Source organism: Lissotriton vulgaris, chromosome 2_1 (assembly GCF_964263255.1).
Source record: "Lissotriton vulgaris chromosome 2_1, aLisVul1.2, whole genome shotgun sequence".
NCBI classification, from domain to species: domain Eukaryota; kingdom Metazoa; phylum Chordata; class Amphibia; order Caudata; family Salamandridae; genus Lissotriton; species Lissotriton vulgaris.
In genome coordinates this window covers 1673652058-1673674781 of record NC_141687.1, presented here as the reverse complement: position 1 = coordinate 1673674781, position 22724 = coordinate 1673652058, and the positions used below count along the sequence as shown (strand labels likewise).

At 45.4% G+C, this 22724-nt stretch overlaps 1 protein-coding gene across 2 annotated transcripts in view; it reads right to left on the bottom strand.

Annotated features, from left to right (window-relative positions):
• Nucleotides 1-22724, bottom strand: part of UBXN11 (UBX domain protein 11) — a 336358-nt gene that overhangs the window by 184795 nt on the left and 128839 nt on the right. The window contains exon 6 of one of the 2 annotated variants that reach the window (XM_086958912.1): nucleotides 9516-9595. In XM_086958912.1, coding sequence (XP_086815038.1) covers nucleotides 9516-9595 — 80 coding nt within the window. The remainder of the gene's footprint in view (nucleotides 1-9515; nucleotides 9596-22724) is intronic. The other variant, XM_086958913.1, reaches the window with a different exon arrangement.

Below are 22724 nucleotides of genomic sequence, written 5' to 3'. Positions count from 1 at the left end.
TGGGAATTAAACAGTGGCCATGGTAATTAAATTGTGCGGTCATTAAACCAAAAATCGGTGGTATTGTCAAATGATCATCAGCAATGTCATTTGTAGGGCCTTGCTTTGCTGACTGATACAAGCCCAACCCCTGCTTTCTTAATGACATATGTAACAGTCAAATGGAACATATAAACATCAATAAATGATTTTAACACCACACTCGTAGGTCTGTGATCACTCCGTATATTCGTGTTGATGAATCCAGGTTATACACGGAGTATGGGAAAAAGTCTCATATAAGGCTGTTCTACCATGATAGCAAACGTACTGACTTCATGAGAAGGTGACAAAGTGTGAACAAAACAACAATCGCCAACAAATATCAGCACATGACATAAACCTGATAAGTTTAGATCACACGTTATTTCAATCCCGTCAGCTCAAAGTCGCAGTCTGTTGTACTGATGGTTCACTCTTCAGGCTTGATGGCCGAGAGGACCGATCCTGATTATTAATGTTGTCGACGTTTCGACCCTGGGAGTGTTTTTATAAAAAAGCATAACAGGTGTCAAGGACGAAGGAAGTGTGAACCGCCTGGATAGAGGACAGCCAATCAATGGGCTTCCGAGTAGAAATGTTGGAGTGGACCGACAATATCCACAACCTGTCAATCAAGGGACCTCTTGAAAACCTGTGGTGAGGGAGCGTCAAATGTGCAGAGCCCCAGAGGATCCTGGAGGGATTCACTTAAATAACATCTGCCAAATATGCCTAATTGAAAGGAGCTTGGGATGCAATGCTCCCAGCGCAGTCCCATGGGATTCACTCTGTGGTAGCACAATTGGTTAAGCAAGAGTGTTCAGAAATGAAATGCGGTTTATGCTCCATGGCCTTCCTATGGCTTCTTCCTGCGTTAATCTGCTCGCCTGACCCAGGTGCGGTCTTGGCAGCCTGTCAAGGCTTTTGCCTCTTCATGTTAACAAGACTTCAATTCAGAGCTCTTTCATCCCTGGTTTCCCCATACAAAGATATGTTGCATGAACTGATTAAGAGCTATTAACGTAAACAAATGCGTACGAGCAGTGTGGAATAATATAAAAGATTACTCTTTACTTCGGTGCAAGGTGTTAAAATCCATATTTTCATTTCGGGACCCAAAGCAAGAAATTACATAAAATCTTCCAAGTAGTAAAATCTGACTCAGTTGGTGCATGTAAAGTGCCAGGCACCGTAGGAATTTTTGATTTATCCATACCGTAAACACTGTTTCTGATCTTAACATTTTCATTAAATAAGTTGGTTCCTTTTGGGAGTTATGGTCTGGTAGCTTCTTCTGACCCAGTTAATAAAGTGGTTTTATCAAAGGAAAGCCACCACTGCATATAGAGACGCCCTCTCTCTCTCTCTTTCTCGCTTTCATTCTCTCTCTCCTTCTCTTTCTCTCTCTCCTCTCTCTCTCTCTCTCTCTCTCTCTCCCCCTCTCTCTCCTCCCTCTCTCTCTCCTCTCTCTTCTTCTCTCTCTCTCTCCTTCTCTCTCTCTCCTTCTCTCTCTCTTTCCTTCTCTCTCTCTCCTCTCTCTCTCTCCTTCTCTCTCTCTCTCTCTTTCTCTATCCTTCTCCTCTCTCTCTCTCTCCTCTGTCTCTCCTCTCTCTCTCCTTCTCTCTCTCCTTCTCTCTCTTCTCTCTCCTCTCTCTCTCTCTCGCTCTCTTTTGCTTTCCTTCTCTCTTTCTCTCACCTTCTCCTTCTCTCTCTCTCCTGCTCTCTCTCCTCCTCTCTCTCCTTCTCACCCTCTCTCCTCTCTCTCTCTCATTTATTTATCTGTTTCCAAAACCAACACATAAATACAAATGTTGTCATTTACAATGCCAATAGCTCTAAATTTTCCAAAGGCGAAACCATTGCATTGTAAATGCTTGTTCTAATTCTCTCTCGTCCACTTCTCCTGACTGATTGCTGGGCCCTTTTATCTTATTGCTTTTACTCCTTATTTCTCCGATTATGATTTTCTCTTCCTCTTCTTTTTCTTCCTGTACTGTCCTCTCTTCTTTTCTTCCTTCTTGTTCTTTTTCTCTCTTTTCTTTTTCCCTCTTCTCCTCATCTCCTGTTGAACCATTATTTTATAGCCTTTTTTTATACCTCATGTTTTATCTCATTCGGTTCCTATGTACTATTTTATTACTTTGTATTGTGTTTTCTTAAAACAAAATAAAAAGTTTCTTAAACTGAAAAAAGAGATCTAGGGATGGAGCATTCTAGTGCACAGAGCTCCTGGATTAGAGATCAATGCATGGAGCATTCTAGGCGCAGAGCTCCGGTATTAGAGATCTATAAATGGAGCATTTCAGTGCATAGAGCTCCTGGATGGAAGGCCATGGGACAAGATAGTCCACTGCTGTGAGCTCCTGGATCAGAAGTCATAGGACTAGGCTTCTAGTGCACAGAGCTCATGGATTCGAGATCTATAGATAGAGCATTTCAGTACACAGAGATCCTGGATTAGAGATCTATGGATGGAGCATTCTAGTGCACAGAGCTCCTGGATTAGAGATCTATGGATGGAGCATTCTAGTGCACGGAGCTCCTGGATTAGAGATCTATGGATGGAGCATTCTAGTGCACAGAGCTCCTGGATTAGAGATATATGGATGGAGCATTCTAGTGCACAGAGCTCCTGGATTAGAGATCTATGAGAAGTTTATGCATTGCTAGTTTAGTGCAAGACAAGAAAACCTCATCATCAGCAAACAATAAGAGGTTTTTGGCCACCGCAAGCCGGTACATCAAGGTTCAAGGTGAGCAGGAATTTATCTACATTGTTAATGAAGATGGTAAAAGAGGCTAGGGCAAGGACACAACCTCACACCAAAATGTTTTGCAAAACTTGAAGGTGTTTCTCTCTTGAACCATAGCCGACCAATGACAAGTTCTCCTGATAGAGGAGTTTTATTGCCAGCACAAGTTTCTGGGGAAAGACCAGATCTCGTAAATTCTGTAACAGCAATGGTTGGCAACCGATTCAAATACTTTTTAAAATGTCACTGAATATCATGCTCAACAATGAATTGTTTTTGTATGTATATTTAAGGCCTATATAGTACAATGTCATTGGGTGATCAATTGTGCCTTGTCCTTTTCTAAAGTCTGCTTGCAGTGGTGAAATAATTTTTTTGTCCATGGCCCAGTCTTCCAAACGGGTAAGCAGCAGTTTCACACAGATATTCCCAGCTCCATCAAACAAAGAAATTGGTCGGTAGTTGGCAGGGTCATTACGCGACCCTTTTTTGTGGAGTGGTATAAAAATTGCGGCTGTCCAAGACACGGGAACCTCCTCTTGCAGCCAGACTGCATTATAGACAGTAGCACTTAGACTGATAAATCAGATGACTAAGAATGTCTACACAGATCTCATTTTCTGTGAACTCAGTACAGTGTTCCTTGATAACTGAAGGTAAAAAGATGCTTGAGGCCCAGTTTTCCTGATATTAGTATGATAATGGTATGGTGCAAGGCAAACATTTTCCGTTTTTTTTAACATACACATGTTGATAGGTCAGATCTTGAGAGGCCTCTCTCTTATGTGAAACTTGATAAGGAAGTCTAAGATAGGCAAATAGAGGGTCATGGTATCTTTTGAGCCATCTCTGGACTAGAAAGTCATCAACCAACTGCTATGATTCCAGATTTATGAGAATGTAGTTAATGAGGCTCTTTCAATTCCCAGAGCAAAATGCACATTGAGCAGGGAGTCAGAGAGCATACGCTCATTGAGGGCGCGTAAATCATTCCTTAATATAAAAGAAGTTAATTAAGCCCCTTGCTTTGATTATTTCCCTAGAGTTTGGAAGACAGCATATGGTATAACAGCTGCGGTTTCTTCTTTGAACACCTCTAGGTCTACCAGCGATACATCGGGCGTGGTGTTAAAATCTCCACACACCAATATGAGATGAGGTTTGACTATAGACAATGTAGCCTGCCGTTGCACCAGTAAGTCAGGGCAAATACCCTAATACAATTACCTAACTCCTATAGGTGTACATGAAATTCTTTTGGATTTCCAGGCAACAGATAGACATTGATCATATCTAAGCTCCACATTATGCAAGTAATCTGCACCAACTGAATATGGTCTCTGACTTTAGAACAATCCTGGCTTACGAGACCTAGGCCTGGTGAGACCCAAATCATTTAAGCCTCCTTTTGGTCTACCTTTACTTTCCTTCATATCTATGCTCTCATAAGAGGAAAAACCATTTAAATCAATCTAGTCAAAAGCCCATGTTTCTCGGAAGCAGCAGACATAGTTGGATTTGACATACGCAGTCTAGTCTTAATCCTCAAGTTTAGATTTCAAACCTGCTATATTCCAACTTAAATGTTTTTTCTGGACATGGGGAAGGAGGACGGGAAATGGATCCTATGGAAGGTGAATTGGAGGCATTGGTAAATGTGACATGGGTAATGCTGGTGTCAGAGGCCAGATGTAAGTGGTATTACCAGGATATAAGGGATTGCTAAAATTGATACTTGATGTAACTTCAACAGGCAGTTGTTCACTCCTTACCCATGATGGATGCATTTTTATTTTTAGGTTCTGTAAATTATTTCGAAAGTTGCTGCTGGTAGGACCTTGAGCCGCCATGAGCACAGTACTCGGTTGATGCGACTCTCAGAGCTGATATATGTATGGGTCATTATAAGGCTAAAACGTGGAGGAATAAGGTTTAGGTCTTTCATTGGATGTAAGAATGCCCAAATTGACTAAAAACCAACCCCTGTGATAAAACTGTTTTAACTATAGCCTTATTTGACCACCAGGATTTAGTGGTTTCTCTTTCATCCTTAGTAGTTGACGGAAGGAAGACCCGGCATAGCTCACAGGAGGACACTATGTCAAGGCCAGCTAATGATTTTATTACCCTGAACAAATGACTTCTAATCAAAATATTGTGCTGCCCACTGAAACAATAAGTTGGTAAGAAAAGAATGATATGTTGAGTACTATCAATAGAAGTCATTTCTGTGCCCAATTCCATCATTACTTAACTGAGCTCCACTATACATTTAATTTTAAGTCTTAATTGAGCTTCAGTTATAAAGGTAGTTGCGGTACCATTTTCCCAGGATAATCTGGTCTAGTCAGGGGGCAAATAAACATTTCTAGTATTATAATAGGCTCCAGAATGTATCCCCATTCTGGGCAAAGTGATCGGAGCCCACAAGGCTGAAGAGGGGCAAGCAAGATTGGAAATACCGCCTGCATGGCCCTTAGAGGTCAAGCTGGTTAATATGGCATTTGTAACAACTTGTTCTGTCTCTGAAACAAGGGTATAGGGTCTCATGTCTCAATAGGCAGTTTGAGCATCAAAGGATGACACAGCCGTCGCTTCATTAGCAGTAGTCATAGGGTTGATAGTGATAAATGGCTCCATTTGATTAAATACTATATTGGCCTGTTCTTGCTGACCAATTTTCAATGGAATCGTTGGAGAGTGCAATATAGCTGTTGGAGCAGAACAAGATTTCTTCAAGGGCGATCAATGACCTGTGGGAAATACTTGTATGTGATTATGTACCCGGCATGTGAAGGAGCGCTTGAAGGCCAGGATTGCTGTTGTACACCTTTAAATTACCTCTGCTGGTAATAGTAACAGTTGTCAATTTGGTTAATACTCAATTGTACCATTCGCCCCTATTTAAAAAGTTGTCAAAATATCATCATTCACTTGATCGCAATAATGTTGAATGGTATCCGATTTCAAGTGCTTCTTATTTTTTGGTTTTCTAAAGACTTCATACCATTGTTGTATGTGTACCTTTATCTTTTTTTGGAGTTCTACTTAACAGCAAGTGGATTTGAGTGACTAATAGTTAGAGTTTGGGTCACTTGAGGTATTATCAGCAAAGCCTTGCGGGACAGTTGTCAATGCTTGTTGATCTAATACAGGGGTTAACTGACATGTTCACTGATGAACTGACACTTTCCTATGTCAGTTCCAGCTCTGGAGCACAAGGGACCTTGATTTCCAGACTGTCCTTTGCTGTGAATCTTTTTAAAGTCTATCATAATAGAATTAATGTGTTTGGAGACCTCTGCTAGCTATGAGACAATCACAGAACAATTTCGTATCTCACTTGAAAAAGGATTATACTTAAGTGATTCCTTTACTGCTTCCTCTAAGGCATGCATTCATGAGTCAATAGTTACAATATTTAAGGACATTTCACACAGGAATTTATCTAGTTTGACAGACTGAAAGGTTAAAATATTTGCATACGATCTAATGTGTTGCACATAGTGAACAAGAAGTGGTTGCGCTGGTGGAGATTCCAGCAGAGGATGGGCAGCCTTATACACTTCTGGGAGCCAAGGTGTTAGGCTTTTTGAGGTAGTGACTTCAAGGTACTATTTATGCAAGCATAAACAACCCCATGATAAGTGCCTACTAAGCTAATAACTTCATCATCCAGCACAAAGAGTTGTGACCTCCCCACTCAATCAATCAATCAGGCGTTTATTAAGGGCGACTACTCACCCGAAACGGTCTCAAGGCACTGGGGGTGTGGGGAGGGGGGGTGGGGGGGGGATCAGGTTCCAGTCCCTCAAGGAGGGGGTCAGTCAAAGAGCTAGGTTTTGAGGTTTCTTGCGAAGATGGGTAGTGATGTTGTCTGTCTGAGGTGGAGCGGAAGGGTGTTCCAGGCTTTGTCCGCGAGGAAGGAGAAGGAGGGCCTCCCAATCTGGTTTTTCTGGTGCAGGGGACCACAGCTTAGGAGAGCTGGGCTGATCGTAGGGTTCTTTGGGGTGCATGGAATTTGCGTCTGCTGTTCAAGTATGCTGATCCAATGTTGTGGAGGGCCTTGTGTGCGTGGGTGAGCATCTTGAAAATCACTCTTGCCTCGATGGGGAGCCAGTGAAGTGTGCGCAAGTGCTGGGAGATGTGGCAGTGTTTTGGCAAGATGAGGACCAGTCTAGCGGCAGCATTCTGGATGTTCTGTAGCTTGCGGTGAGGTTTTTGTTTATTCCGGCATAGAGTGCGTTGCCGTAGTCGAGTCTGCTGGTGACAAGAGGCGTGCGTGACGGTCTTTCTGTGTTCGATGGGGATCCATTTGAAGGTCTTACGTAGTAGGCGGAGGGTAAGGAAGCAGGAGGACGAGACGTTTGTGTTGCTGCTAGACCTAGATTGGGATCCATTGTAATTAAGTAGAGACAGACTTTTACTTTCAGACATACCATGATAGCAAGAGTTTACTAGAGCAGTAGGAAAAATATTGTCTTCATTCTCTTGCTCATTGTGAATTACTACAGTAGTTATTAACTGTTTTTTAGCCATTTGGATTCAATTAAGAGAAATCTGATGTTCTTTGCCAATGTAGGTAGTAGAAATTGACAGCTTACGTTGGGAATTTTTTTTTGGGGCCTAATAAAGTAAAAAACAAGGGTTCCCAAGTCTGCAGCTTTAAACATGCTTGAAATGTGGTTGGTGCACGCTGATGCACCTGATCTATTGAATAGATGGTTTCCAGCCTATTGCAAGCAGTACTGCAAGGCAGAGACACCAACAGACTGTGTCGGAAACTTCTACGTGTAAAGTAATTGGTGATTCTATTTGCCGATATCTGAAGAAGTACTGAATTACTTCTCGGTAGTTGCTGAACAAGCAATGACTGCCTGGGGCCATGGCCCGAGGGAGAGAGTTGCGTAACGACGCTCTCATTCTCAACTTATTCATTATGGGAATATGAAAGAAGCACATATAGATGCAGTAGGCCAGTGACACAGTCATTGTAAATTTAGCCTTCTCTGTAGCTTCCTTATTTTCACAGTGACTCTCTAGATTGCTTTAGGCGGGCATAGGTGGCATAGGTGTGGATAATGCCCTTAGCTTGGTGTTGTGTTGGGTGCACCTCATTGTCCCAGTCAGCTAAACAAACTTGCTACATTTCACGCTGAGCTATCTTTGCTGTACTACAATATTGAGTTGATACAGTATTGAGATAATAAGACGTGATTAAAGGAAGAAACCATACTGATTGCACTCTGTACCTTGTATGCTGATTGTCTTCTGGTTATACGCATTAAGAAGGGATTCCTCTAGTGCCTCTTTAGCTTCTATCTAGACTAAAAGTCCATCTTGAGAGATGACATAATGAAGTTTGCCATTGAGACCTGCAGACAGATAGATACCCCAGCACAGAAAATTTTGCTACTAGCTACATCGAGCCTGCCTTCAGCTGGCAACTTGCCTCCAACTCACACTGATTGTGTGGCAGCTGCGCCAGCAACCAGTCCTCCCCAGAGCCAGCTATCAAGCACTACGTATGAGAGGGGAGAGAAAGGAGTACAGCGGATCACCAGAGACGGGGTATGGGGCTTACCCCTGGGGCACAAGCACACCAGGATGCTTCTGTAGTGGTTTGACTGATGCTGTCAACTGTTTGCAATTTTATAGCAAAAAAACAGCTGGCCTATATTGGGCTGAAGATCCTTAATTCAAATATTCAAACAAATAGGAGTCTGTTTGTATCCACCCCACTCACCATTCACCGCTTGCACTGGTAGTTCTCAGAGGTGGTCCTCTACCAAGTAGTGGGTGGGAGTAGTGGGTGCCTTGCTGGAGCAACAGCCTTGCTAGAGATGTCTTGGGGCCACCACACCAGAAGTCGAGCTCCTGCACCCAACTTTATAATTGAGGCAAGGCCTGAAGCCTGGAAGCTAGAGGCTGGTTGGGAGTCACAAGAGGATGCTACTGCAAGACTCCCATTCATACACCTGCGTCAGGGCGTCTATCTCAGGGCATCAGGAAAAGACTGGTGCAAGTAGCTCTGTCGGCTGATCACTGCTGAAAAAAAAGGCAGCTAGTAGAGAGAAGGGAGGTACCGAGAGCACAAGCCAGAGAGCATAAGCCACATCGCCTCCTAGGCGAACCGCTTCCATGCACCAACTGATGCCTCCTCATTCTTATGGACCACTTTGTGGCCGTGGAGCAAAACAACAATCTGCAGGCAACACACCCTCTGCTAACCAAGCTCTGCACTCAAAATGTGGGCTTCACTCTTGAGGCACAACTCTATGTCTTGCGTCGAGGATCTGGAATGCCTAACAGATTAGAAAAAAATCCTCCAACCAGACATGTTGACATAAAACTAAGTACCAGGTTTAGGGCATCCAAAGGAGTTGAAGTTCTCAGAACCAAACTATTCCTACATAGAGGTGCATCTGTGTGCCCACTTTGTGAGATGCCAAACAGGTTGTACGTTAAAGTAGAAACTATTTGAGATATATAGGTTTCTGTGAGTTTTAGTAGAAAAAGCCCTTCTTTATCTTTTGTTAGATCTGCTGAGGGCATTGATTGTAATAGTGGCCAAACCTTTTCCCTGTTAAGTAGGGGGTGACCAGATTAATTTCTCATAAAACATATTGACTTAGCTACCACTTTTCCTGTGCCTTTTTGGGCATGTTCCCTCCCATGGACTATTTCTCTACTTAATCCTTTCAACCTAGTAATATAATGATGTTTTCAACACAACTTTACCTCCATCTCCCAGACTCGGTTCTGAAGCTCCAGACACTGCTTCTCCAGCTGTTCAACTCTGCTGGGCTCAGAGGATCCTTCTGGGGGAAAGAACAAAGGAGATAATCAGACGTTGATCGAAGGTTTGTGGGACATCTTTCCTTCAGAAGGAAGGATCAGCAGTAAGAGGATCAATCTGATTGGAAAGATACAGTAGGACAGAACGTGGGAGCAGGGAAGCTGGAAGCCAAGGAAACCTGGAGAGGTGTCAATGGGATAAAAGCATCAAACAAGCCCAGTTAACCAGAAGAGGGGACAGGGAGTTGTCTGGGCAAGGGGAGGAGGGGTGTCAATAGAATCAGACAGAAGATTGAGAGCTAGAAGGGAGAAATGGAGTAGGAAGCCATGGAAACAATGTTGTGTTTCGAAACTATACTATTTCTTTTTGTTTACGCGACCAACTCAAAATCCAGCAGCGGTGGATATGTAACTGCTTGTCGCTCATGAGGGTATCCAAGTGCTGATATAAAGCTCTGCTTTTGGTTGAAAGGTGTTCTTTGACAATGATAAAGTGGCCCTCCCAGCAAGCTACACTAGTGCTATTAAGAAGCAGCATGACACATAGTAAGGTCAGACAATGTGCTAGGTATGCAGCAGTGCTTGCCATACACATCATCATTGTAGGTGACACTGACACTTGCTCAGCTTCAACTGACTCTCAGCTTCCAGGAAAGCCATTTCCTGAGGCTCTAACACCCATCGGAGGGGAGGTGTGGGCACCTCTGCTGCAAGCCCACTTCCAAAGGAACGAGCAGGAAATGATGGCCAGGTGTTCTATAGTACAGTACCTGATGGCAGAGGCGCTGTTAAAAGATTTAAGAAAAACTACTTACCTGTGATTACAGTTATTAAGCACTGGTATCTTTCCTAAATTAACATGCTTGAATTCTTCCACGACATCAGGCGGAGAATCCTAGGTAGTCAATGTTAACACTAGAGTATCCCAAATTCATCAAACAGCACTGAAAAAGGTAACAGTCTACTTGTAAGCAGTCCACCTGGCTCAATATTCGACCCAAAATCCAGCTAATGAGGTGGAGAGGCTAAGAACTCCAACCCTTCTCAGGGGCAACAACTACCATAAGGAACTTCTGGTAGCCCCATGAACTTGAGGAGGACAGGCCATGTGAATCTATGAAAGATAACAATGCTAAACGACTGCAGTTACAGGTAAGTAACTTTTTTGTAGGACTGGATCTTTTATAAACTCACATGCTTCGATTAAGATAACCAGTGCAGGAAATTGCACAATACAGAATGGTTAGGGGGAAACAAGGACCTCTTTAGTGAAATAGGTGGTGCAGCACTGTCTGTCCAAATTCTGCTTCAGTATTTTTTAAGCACTTATTCATTTTTGTATGTGTAACTTCATAACCATGCACAAAAAGCTAAACTTGTAAAAATCACTAGTGCTACCCAGTTGTTCTCATATTGCATGGTTCCTTGGTCAACATTATTTAACATGATAATATTTCAATATATACACATCACAAGCCTTTCTGTGCAGTTCTCAGTTGGTTAATATTTAATGCGCATTGATGGTACAGTTTATCCACTAGCGTTATGCATACAGACATATACTTTAACACAGAATTTATTACAAGACATATATGGAGAGCCTAATTTCACTAATGTGCCTTTGGCTAGATGAAAGGCTGCCTTCAATGACAGCATTTAAAGATAAACATTGTCAATAGTTTCAAATGGGCCTTTAATAAGAGCTCCTACTACAGTGTTTAGCTCCCAAGCTTGTGGATTTTTAACTATAGGTAGAAAGGTGAGGAAAAGTCCTTTCACATATATTTATATATTCACCATTTATAGTTATTTCAAGTAACTATAACACGTGCCCTAAGGTAACTATAACACACCCAATAGGATCATTGTAAATGTTGCAGTCATATTTTCTATAATGTCATGAGTGATGTAATATGTGGGGTAATTGGCAGTGCAAGGCGAAGGCAAGAGTTATAATTACCTTGGGGCAAGTGTTATAGTAAGTTAAAATAACTGACTGGTGAGTTACAGTGGTTTTTGAAGTTTAAAACATTAAGTTGTTATTGACATTTTTATCTAACTTAATTTAACGTTAGGTTTTATCAGTGAATTTCAAGGCTGTTTTAATAAAAAAAATTGCATAAAGTAATATCTTATTACCATATGTAAAGCCAACCCCCCTCCGTGCAGGGCCTGGCCTGCGAGAACGCCCTGTATCCAACTTCTCCCACAGGCATCCACCCCAATGCTCTGCACTTCCTTTGGCTGTGCGGAGCACGGTGTGGACGGAGGGCCTGGCCAGGCCCTGCACCCAACCCATTAGAGTAGCCAGCTCCCAAACCCATTGTGTGCCCAGCGACCCCATCCCGAGACCTTTTGCTTAAATTTATTTTTTATAGGAGAAGGGCCGCTTAGCCTCACTCCCCAAGCCATTTAGGCCCAGGCACTTAAAAAAAATGTTTTAATTAAGAGGAGGGATGGAGGGGCATAAGCCACCCGGCCCGAGCCAGTAATGGTCTTGGGGACCAATCCCCCAGAGCCAAAAGATACTTGTAAAGAGGAGGGAGGTGTGTGGCCTACCTCTGTGAGCCCCATGGGGCCCAGGAGACCATCTGGGAACCCCATCTCCCAGGGTTGCACTTAATTTAAAGGGAAGAGGGCCACACTGCCCCCTCTTCGAGCCTATTGTTGCTCCAGGGACCATATTCACGCGGGCCTGTCTCACTTCTACAATGATGCCCCTGTGCCCACCCAGGACACCCACCAAATAGCAAGTTGGGGAGGAGGGGGGGTGCCTCAGGGCCCCTCACAAGCTGGCATTGCTCAAGCCCAGTGGGAGCAGTGTTTTTTTGTTTTCTCCTGCTGGGCAATAGCACTGTCGAACAGGGATACAAAAGTCTGCTCCCACAAAACATCAAAAGAATTTCGTATGGAAACATTATCCTAACTATAACTACCCAGTGGCTAGACAAAGAACTGCCGTTCACAAATCACCAGGTGCAGAATTTCCAGATGAAAAAAGGAAGTTTATTTGGGTGCAGAATTTCCAGATGATAATAGGAAGTTTATTCAAATCACCATGGTGACTCAAATAAACGTCCTCTTTTCCTCTGGAAATTCTACACCTGGTGATTTGTGAACGCTGATACTTTGGGTAACTATTTATGTGTACGCTGCTGTTCCTCGTCCCCCGAGGACGTGGGTTTCCCCATGTGTGGCGAAGGAGCTGTGGACACGGGGGGAGGGATGGGGGGAGGGAGAGAGAGAGAGAAAGGGTGTGTGTGTGTTTTTAAAGTTTTTCTTTAAAACAAACAATACAATCTGCAGACAAGAGAGCATTAGCAATAGAGAAAACACACAGCAACATTGTGGTACAGTTTCCAGCCCGGATGCCAGGTCCCGGCAGGGGGTTATGGGTAAGGATCAGCGCACATATTCAGTTGAGGTCTCTCAAATCCACTGCTGTGCTAATCTCCGCATCAGACAGTCTCTTCTTCACCTCCATTCAGTGCAGACGATCTTTCCTGCCAATGCCAGGGCCATTCTGGATTCTCGCCACATACCACTAGCCATTCCCACAAATCTTGTCTGCACAGACCCCTATTAGGGCTGGGCATCTGTAGTCTATCCACCATTATCTGCCTACTGGCCAATAACAGTGACAGGCTTACACATCTGTAATAATGATTCCCTTTTTTGGTCTAGAATGCAAACCCAGGATGCAATGTGTTAAGGAGTGGACAACTAGCCACACACCTAAAGGAGACCTTTCCTGTTTCAACTGTTCTTCCAAACTAGGCACAACCATATCATGTGTGGTAAATCAGCATCATCATGTTGGTACATCGGATTATCTTGAGACCTTATGGGGTATATTTTTCTTTGTATTCACTACATGTAGGGTAAAATAATACTGATGCAGAATTCTGGTAGACGCCCCAGCAACCTGTCTAGGGTAAGTTAGTGGCCCTTGCCACTCTAGAAAGGAGAGGGAAAAGATTGATTCATACTTTAAAGGAGCTATGAATACATATTCTCCAATGTTATCTTCCTGTTGAAGAGTAACATTCACCCCCAGGTGTTTCAGGGACCCAGGTTGCCACATCAGTCCCAGGTGGGGTAGGAATTCCACTGTCTGATGAGCTATTGCCCCGAGGGGAGACAGGTGTGAAATGGACCAGTCTGTCTGCAACCCTGACATACTCCGCATTGAATATTAACCAGCTGAGAATTGCACAGAGAAGCTTGCAATGTGTATATATTGATAATGTTAAATAATGTTGATCATGGAACCATGCAACATGTTTCCATCATTGTGTCAGGTAAGCAACTGGCATACCTGGCCTCATTGGAAACCTGCAAAGCTTTACCCAAAAGTAGAATGCATGCAACTCTGGGGGAGGGGAGCAGTCTGTCAACTCCCAGGGTCTTGCCTCCCTGCCTATCCTTAATTTAATTTAATTAATTGCGGGTCTCTAACGCGCTAGAATCGACTCCCGAAGGAGTATCTCTGCGCAATAGACCACTGGGGAACCCGTCCTGGCTTTCCCTGTGAGATGCTCCTCACTGGGTATCTCCAAGGTGAAACCAGGCATCCCCGGCGTATGTGGGGGGCCGTTGTGGAGATGATGCAAGCTAATGCCCAGAGTTGCCGAGTGTGATCCCTGGTTAGAGTAGGCACCGAGGTGAGAATTGTCGAGTCCGCTGACCCTGGTCTACGACCCTGCCGCGTCGGGAATTGAACCCTGGTCCCGGGCCGTCCTCTGCTATAACCGGGTTTGCCGCCTCTAAACAGTGAGCCACAAGAGTCTTAAGTCTTGAGCCCTTAAGAGTCTCCTCCAATTACTCCTTAGTAAGCATAACCATTTCCTCTCTCGTGTCCATGGACAACCTAAAGGGTTTGGCCCGCTTTAAGTATGCTTCACTTTGTGTCTAAAGGGTCAGTTTGTAAGTTTAGGCTCTGGGGATGTTTTTGGAGCAAGCCATTTATAGCCTCGAAAGTTGTTTTTATCTGTCCCTACCACTACCAGAACACTCTTCCTTTGTGTCGCCCTTTTCAGTAGCCACGCCAGCATCCGCCCTGATTTGTTGCTCACTACGTAGTCTTTGCAGGTATAACCTGTATGAGAATTTACCCAATCTAGAAAAAAATTCCACCAAAACCATTTTTGGTGAGTCGCTGCCAGACAGTTCCCTCAAACCACTGAGCCCCCCCTTCTAGCTTTGCTATTTTCCTCTTACTTTTTATGATCTCTCGCAGAAGCTGGCCTCCCAATTGGATCACACTTTTCTAATGGCGGCTCCCCGGGCCACAGCCTTTATTGCCTCCCATTTATTGGCAAGCCTCAGGTACGATGCCCAATGAGCATCAAAGTTTTTAGTCAAAGGATTCATTTGCTGTTGCGTTGAACACTGTGTCTTGTAGCGCCTCAACTCGGAGTCACCAATAGGGATACAAGTTCTTTGCTGACCCAGAGCAGAGATGAAAATCAATGGAGAATAATCTGACAGGATTCTGCCTGTGTAATCTATAGAAGTGCAGCCGGATATAACTCATGACAAAAAAGAAATTGTCAAACATACTGTAGGGCATGCGAAGAGGGAAGTAGAAGGAGTATACAAAATCTACTGGGTGCCTCATTTGCCAGCCATTCACCATATGTTTTTTTTACGGTTTAATATAGCGCGAACTCAACCCGAAGGTATTGGAGCGCTTTACTTGAGCACCAGTTGCGTTACACAAGGACACATTTATTTTTTGTAGGCGCGGGGAGATTAAGTGATTTGCCCAGAATCACAGGATGTTGAGCCGACGCCAAGGCTCCAACCTGGCTCCCTAGCTTCAAAGTCGGCAGCTCTGGCCGTTAGGCCACATCCTTGTTCACAGCCTCTACAAGTCACAAGTTGAGTTTACTCTAAGACACACACCTCGGGGAAATCTGTCCTTCTCAACAGACATTACATAGCTATTGTCTCCCTCCCACACTATTAGGGTCCCCAACTGCAACAGCATCAGGTCTAATAATTTTGTGAAAAAGGACATTTAATCTACATTTGGAGCATATGCTTTAACAGACACATCTCTCTACTATCCAGCCCTCCACACAGCACAGTGTACCCCCCCTCCGGGTCTCTTTGCACCGATGGAGCCTAAATGAGACACTACCATCTAATCATAAAGACAATCCTCTTGATAGGAATGATAAGCAGAGGAATACAATTGGCTTTCAATTTCGCAGCCAAACTGTCATGTTCTTGTACAGTGTGATCGGCATCCTGTAGAACGGCTAGCCTAGCTTTTTTGTCATATCAAAAAAGACAATACCATACGCCTTTTTATAGAATTGTTACGCCCTGTAAAATTCCCATACATGCCAATAGACCAGATTCAAGCTGGATAATCTCGATTTTTGGAGCTAAAAATGCCTTTATTTTGTCTGTCTTCTGATTGAAATTGCCTCACTTTGTATAGAAGTCAATGAACAAAATACATTCCCCCGATTTTTTTTCAAAATCTCCAACTTTCTTGCTGGTATTTATGCATTCCATATAATAATATTCACAGAACCTGCTTTTAGGACTACCTGGGTTCCAAAATCACTCTGCTGCCCAACTCAACACATTTGGGTCTCCATGGCATGTCTTGACACATCTAGTCCATCCACATAATCCACTCCTGACCATAATGCATACTCTTGCATCACATGTACAACAACTACACATCCCTCACAACACCATACTCTACAATGTCAACCATCGGTGAAAGATTCATTCTCATTGCTATAGCGCGGGACCTCCACACTGCCGTTGCCTGTAGGCCTCCAACTGCAATGCTTTGATGATTAGCCAGAGGTAGAGGTCTGTCTGCTGACAGTGTGGTTTTTGACAACAGGGTGGACCTTGTCGCCAGTGTGATCTTCATCGACACGGGCAGGCTTTGTCGACGGGACCGTCATTGATAATGTGGACTTTGTCGACACTTGGCTTTTGTTATTGACTGTAATGATCTGGTCTTTTTCATTGGTACGGGCATCGACAATGATGGTTTGGAGAATTACTTTTTTCTTTAGCTATTAACGGAGAACTATTTGATGGTAGCACCAACTTTTTTTCAATTGAGGGAGGCAAACTCTCACCAAAGGAGGGTTTAGCTATGGATTACTGTGTCAAAGCGCCACCAGAATCAAACTCTTGCACCTTCATGGCAGGCGCAGAGGGTCTTTTGGTGGGTGACTCATAGAACTTTGATTAGGAGCCTGCAACTGGATCCTTAGAACGTATAAGTTCAAACTTGCACTTCTTGGCCCTTGTTGATGGGAAAGAGTGGTGCTCTTTGAAGAAACTCGTCCTTTAGAGACAATATTCAGGTCCTGAAGTAGCTTCTCTGCCATTGAGGGTCTTTGCACTAATGTCCCATAGATTAAGCAGTTTTTGGGAACATGTTCTGATTAGTGGAGATAATAAATAAAATGACCGCAGGAATCTTTCTGAGTTCTTTCTTGATCTACACATTGCACAGGTCTTGAAAGTGATTTAGATTGTGAAGGTTCCTCAGCCATGGATAGAACCACAGTCCAAGGGCTCAGCCTGCATGCACAGAAGTAAGATGAGCCTCCCTTCCAGGAAAAGATGGTTCAAAAAAGAAGAAAAGACCTTAGAAGGTTACCTGTTGTCTGTAGAAAAGCAGTAGGAAATCTGACAGGTCAAAACGTACGCAAATGTACGGCAATAATGTCTAATGATTTAATAGAGGCTCTGATAAAAAAGAGTTAAGATTGGGGCATTGTATGGCATATTGTTGGAGTCTCAACGGGATGATATTGTGGTGCAAGATGCAAAGTGGGGTGAACGTTTTGGGAAGATTGTTTTTTATGTTCAGCTATCGATTGATACGGCTACCAAAGTCAAGCTGACAGCGAACTTACACACTCAACACTCCAAAACTCTGTTTAACTTATATCATTCTCCTGTGAAAATGATGAAGTGGGGGCGGCTTCATGGCGGGAAATGCTTCAGGCTACATTGTGCATGTATTTTTTGATTGTTTAGTTTGAAAACAGTTTGTAAGAAGCATTTCAGAATTTTTGTCACAGATCACAGGGGTCAATGTGTGTATCTCTAGAGAGATTATGCTTTTAGTTTAGGTGTGTGGGAAGGCTCGGATTCCATCCAGAGCTACCACCCATTTCATTATCTTTTATTTATGGCTACTGCTGTTGCTAGACTTTGTGTTGCTTCCATGTGGCTTCAACCAGAGGCACCAACATTTGAAATATGATGTGCGAAGTTCTTCAATGTTTTCAATCTGGAATACAGTTTGTATCGCACAAAATCGATGCAGAAGAAACAATTGGGGTTGAAAATTTGGCAGCCTATGTTACAACATATGGAGATGTCGATATGAAACCCAAGTGGGCCTCATATATTTGTATTTTATATTCTTTTTATTTTTCCCCTTTTCCTGTGTACGATGGCTATATAGGCGCCACTCCATCACACTGACATCAGTTTCTTTTATAACTATTTCTACACCAAAAATGAAAAGCCACATTAGACTGAGTGTTTGACCAGTGTGCAGAATCTACCAGGATGTTAGGGTGAAGAGCCCATTTCGCAGAACGGAGAGGACATGGGAGAGTTGGTGAGGAATCTGTGGTTAGATAGAGTCTGTTAGTAAATCACCTAAAGTAGTGCACATATAATTATTGACAATAAGCAAGAATAATATTCATGATTAATTTATTAAAAAAGTATAAACAGTATTTAATTAAGTCCTTAACACAGTTAAAAAACATATAATTACTTTCTCCTGGTTATTACAACTAACAATGTTACAAATCACAATGTTGTCAAACACAACAATTTACATTTATACACATAGCATTTTTAAAAAATTGGATAAAAAGATCAAACAAGTGGTGTTATTAATTTGTCTCTACGCGCGTTTCGGCGTATTCACGCCTTCTTCTGGAGAACCACTTGGTGTTTCTAAAAAAGAATAAAACATATTTACATCTGTGTACGGAACACATTGCTACGATTAATGTGCACTACATTGACAGACTACAGGCTCTATTTAACATCATTTTTTTTTTTTTTTTTATTATTTATTTTATTAGGAAAAAGCACCTACACAGAGTACAAAAATCGTTCGCCTACAACCCATCTCGGGCCGGCAATAGGTCTTCGTGTAACAGCAATGACATATACCATGGTACATGAACAACATGGAGGCCAATAGTAGAACTCGCCGGATGTCCGTGGAGGGAGACCCTCCTCAGTAGGCTTGCACTATCTGCCAAGTAGCGTGCATTTTGAATACATGAACCAAGCAGGAAATTTCTAGTTTTTCTCCCAACCTATTCCTAACCCCGTAAACGCCCCCCCCCCCCGTAACTGGTCCCTCATTTGCGCTCCCCAAGTGAGTCCTCTGGTGTCTCTATCAGATGTAGTGTCAGATGCAGCCTACCACTCTCCCTTCAACCAGGGTGCCACCCCCCCGCCGCGCGGTTTTAGGGCCAGTGTGTTCCCTACGCCTATTCAGCGCTATTCGTGCAGGGGAACCCCCCGGGCAGGCTAATCAAGTGGCTCATGCAAGACATCCCCCTGAGTCTCCCCATCCTCTTCCTCTGAACCCACCGCGTCCGTCCTGGAGGACAAGTAGGTCTGGTGCAGTCCCCAAAAGTTCTTGGGGCGGCTTCTGGGCGGAAGGAGCTCGCTGTAGGTGTCCGCCTGCGTGTTACAATACAGCATATCGCTAGCCCATCGCTTAAGTGTAGGTAGTGGTCCCCTCATCCAACACAATGCGACTACCCGCTTCGCAAGTAGCATTCCCATGCCCACCAGTTTCCTAACCGAGACGGGGACCGGTTTCGTGTAACCCATTAGAGCAAGGGCAGGGTCCATTGCCAGGTCCATCTCCACAATGGCGCTCATTTCAGCAAATACGCCTGCCCAGAATCTCTGGATCCCCGGGCAGTTCCAGGCTAGGTGCAGGAAGTCCGCAACTTGTGCCCGGCACCTCTCGCAGTGTGGGGAGTCGCGGAGACCGTACCTGTGGAGCCGTTCCGGCGTGTGATAGACCCTTTGCAAGAATTTAAAGTGGACCAATCGGTGCCTCCCGTTTAGGGAAACGCGCCTAGTAGCTGCAGAGCAGTATGCCCACATGTCGTCATCAACGTGGGTGTTTAGGTCTGTCTGCCAGGCCAAACGCGCCCTAGTGTAGAGCAGGGCCGTGTGTTCGTGGCCTATCTTGTACAGCCTAGTGATCAGCTTCTTCGGGGATTCGCTGTCTATAATACACACCAGTTCCGGGACCGCAGGGGGTTCCTCCATGTCCGGGCCCAGCAGTTGCAAGAGTGCACTCCGAACTCGATGGAACTGAAAGCGTTGGAGCAGTGTTATGCCCTCTACCCGGTGCGACATCTGCGCCCACGTCTTCGCCTTGCCATTGATAAATAGGTCTCCCAGTGTGTGCGCACCTAGTTCGCGAAGGGCCCTATGGACACCCGGTTCCGCCAGGGTCGGCAGCCAGAGCGCCCATTGTATAGGCATGTTGGGAGCGTACATCAGCTCCTTGTTTTGCCGTTGCACTATGGAGTGCCATGCGTGGTTGGTGGACGACAGAGAGTCCAGAACGCCAACCCTACGGTCCTTGGGGCCGCAAATGGTAGCAGGAAGTGGGGTAGGGTCCGCGAACAGCCGTTCCAGGATCACGTGCGGAATGTCTTGTTTGCCATGAATCCAAGTGTGGAGGTGGGAGGCCTGCGCAATCCTGTAGTAGCGCTCCAGGTCCGGGGCCGCTAGTCCCCCCTGCTCGTACGGTAGTTGTAGTACCTTCCATTGCACCCTAGGTTGTTTCCCCGCCCACGCCAGTCTCACCAGGAGTTTGTTTAGAGTTGCGAAGAAGGCTTTCGAGAGAACGATCGGGAGATTATTGAAGAGGAATAGGAACCTCGGGAGAATGACCATTTTCATTAATGCAATGCGTCCCATCAGTGACAGCGGGAGCTTAGACCAGCGCTCGACGTCATCCTCGAGTTTGCTGTAGGCAACTCCGTAGTTCTCCTTCAGCATGACGTCCGGGTCCGTGTGGAGCATAATGCCCAGATATCTTATCGGCTCAGTGGACCATTGGAGCGGGTAGTCCATCTCGAAGGGGACAGTGATTGGGGTCAGTGGGAAGGCGACTGACTTCGCCCAGTTAACCTTCAACCCGGACAGCGCGCCAAACCTCACAACCTCCCTCAACACTGGGGCTATATTATTGACCGGGTCCCTGACATAAAGGAGGGTGTCGTCCGCATAGGTGGAAATGCCTATCTTGTAGGTGGGGTAGTTAATGGCTTCATACGAGTGGTACTCCCGAATTGCACACGCCAGTGGCTCCGCCACTAGGGCGTAGAGTAGCGGGGAAAGGGGACACCCCTGTCTCGTACCTCTGCTGATGGAGATCGGTTCCGAGACTGCGCTCCCCAATCTGACTCTGGCCGTGGGCTGATAATAGAGGGCGCCCAGCAGTTGGAGGAAGACCCCTCCCAGTCCCAGCTTCTGCAGTACTTTGCGCATAAAGGGCCACTCCACAGAGTCGAAGGCCTTCTCCATGTCTAGGAAGACCGCGATGGCTTTGGTATCATGCCTGGTGTGTTGCATGGCTCCCACTACTGTGCGGATATTGTAAGTGAGGTTCCTAGCCGGTATGAACCCAGCCTGCTCTGGGGCCACCAACTCGGGCGCCACCAGGGCCAGCCTGGTCGCCAGCACTTTTGCGTAGAGTTTGGCGTCCACATTGAGTAGGGACAAGGGGCGGTACGAGCCTGGCAGGTCGCCGGGCTTGCCAGGTTTAAGTATAGTGACAATGAGCGCCTCCCGCATGGATGGGGGCATAGCACCGTTTTCGCAAATCTCGTCAAAGAGGGTGGAGAGGTGGGGGAGCAGCTTATCTTTGTACGCCTTATAAAAGGCTACCGTCAGGCCGTCTATCCCAGGGGCACTGTCCGCTCTCATGGTGGCTAACGCATCGGATATCTCATCGCAGTGGATGGGGGACATCAGGAATTCCCTCTGCCAATTCTCCAGGAACGGCATCTTGATGTAGTCAAGGTAATTGTCAATTTGATCCTCCACCCCCGAAATTTTAGTGGTGTAGAGCTCCTCATAGAAGCTCCTGAATTCCGCCAATATGTGTGCCTCCTCCGTGAGTACCTCCCCACCTTTGGTGCGCAGTTCCGCAACTGTCTGCTTGCGCCTAGTGCCTTTCATAATCCTGGCAAGCAGTGCACCCGGGCGGTCACCCTCCCCATATGTGCGCGCCGTCGCATACTTTCCTAAATGCCGTACCTCCCTGTCCGCTTCCTCGTGAAACTCTTTCAAAAGTTCCTGCAGGGTGTCGTCCCCGAGCAACCCCGGGTCAAGGAGCTGTCGGCGTTCATAGTCTGCTATGCGCCCCTCCAATAATTTCAGCCTGTTTCTGATCGCCTTGAGGACCCCCGAGTGTTTCGCTATGACCATCCCCCGCACATACACCTTGAAAGTCTCCCAGATTGTCCCGAAGCTGTCCACTGAGCCCAGATTGGTGGTAAAGAAATTGTCTATATCCTCTCCCAGGTCAGCCCTGAAGGCCTCGTCCAGCAGTGAGTAAGGTGGAAAACGCCACGTGAACGGCGGGATCCTCTGCTGGGGAGTGTGCCACTCTAACAGCACCGGGGAGTGGTCCGACAGAGTGCGGGGGAGGACACTGCAGCCCTTGATCATGGAAAACAGGGAGTGTGATGCCAGCCAGTAGTCAATCCTGGTATGAATGTTGTGGTACGCCGAGTAGTGTGTGTACCCCCCCTTGGCGCTATGTCTCTCTCTCCATACATCCACCAGACCCAGCCTCAGCATTTCTACCTGCATGTGCTGCGCCGCCGCCGCAGGGCGCCTGGCAGGGCCCGCAGACCTATCTAGTTCTGGGCAAAAGGTGAAATTGAAGTCCCCGCCCCAGACCATATTCCCAGCGGACCATTCATTACAATGTGCCGCTACCGCCGCATAAAAGTCAGGGGAGTCATAGTTGGGGCCATAAACATTCATGATCAAGAAGTCGTGTCCCTTGCCTGTGCACTTGCTCAATACAAACCTCCCCTCCGGGTCCGCCTTCACCAAGGCGAGTGTTAGCGTAGACTTCGGGTT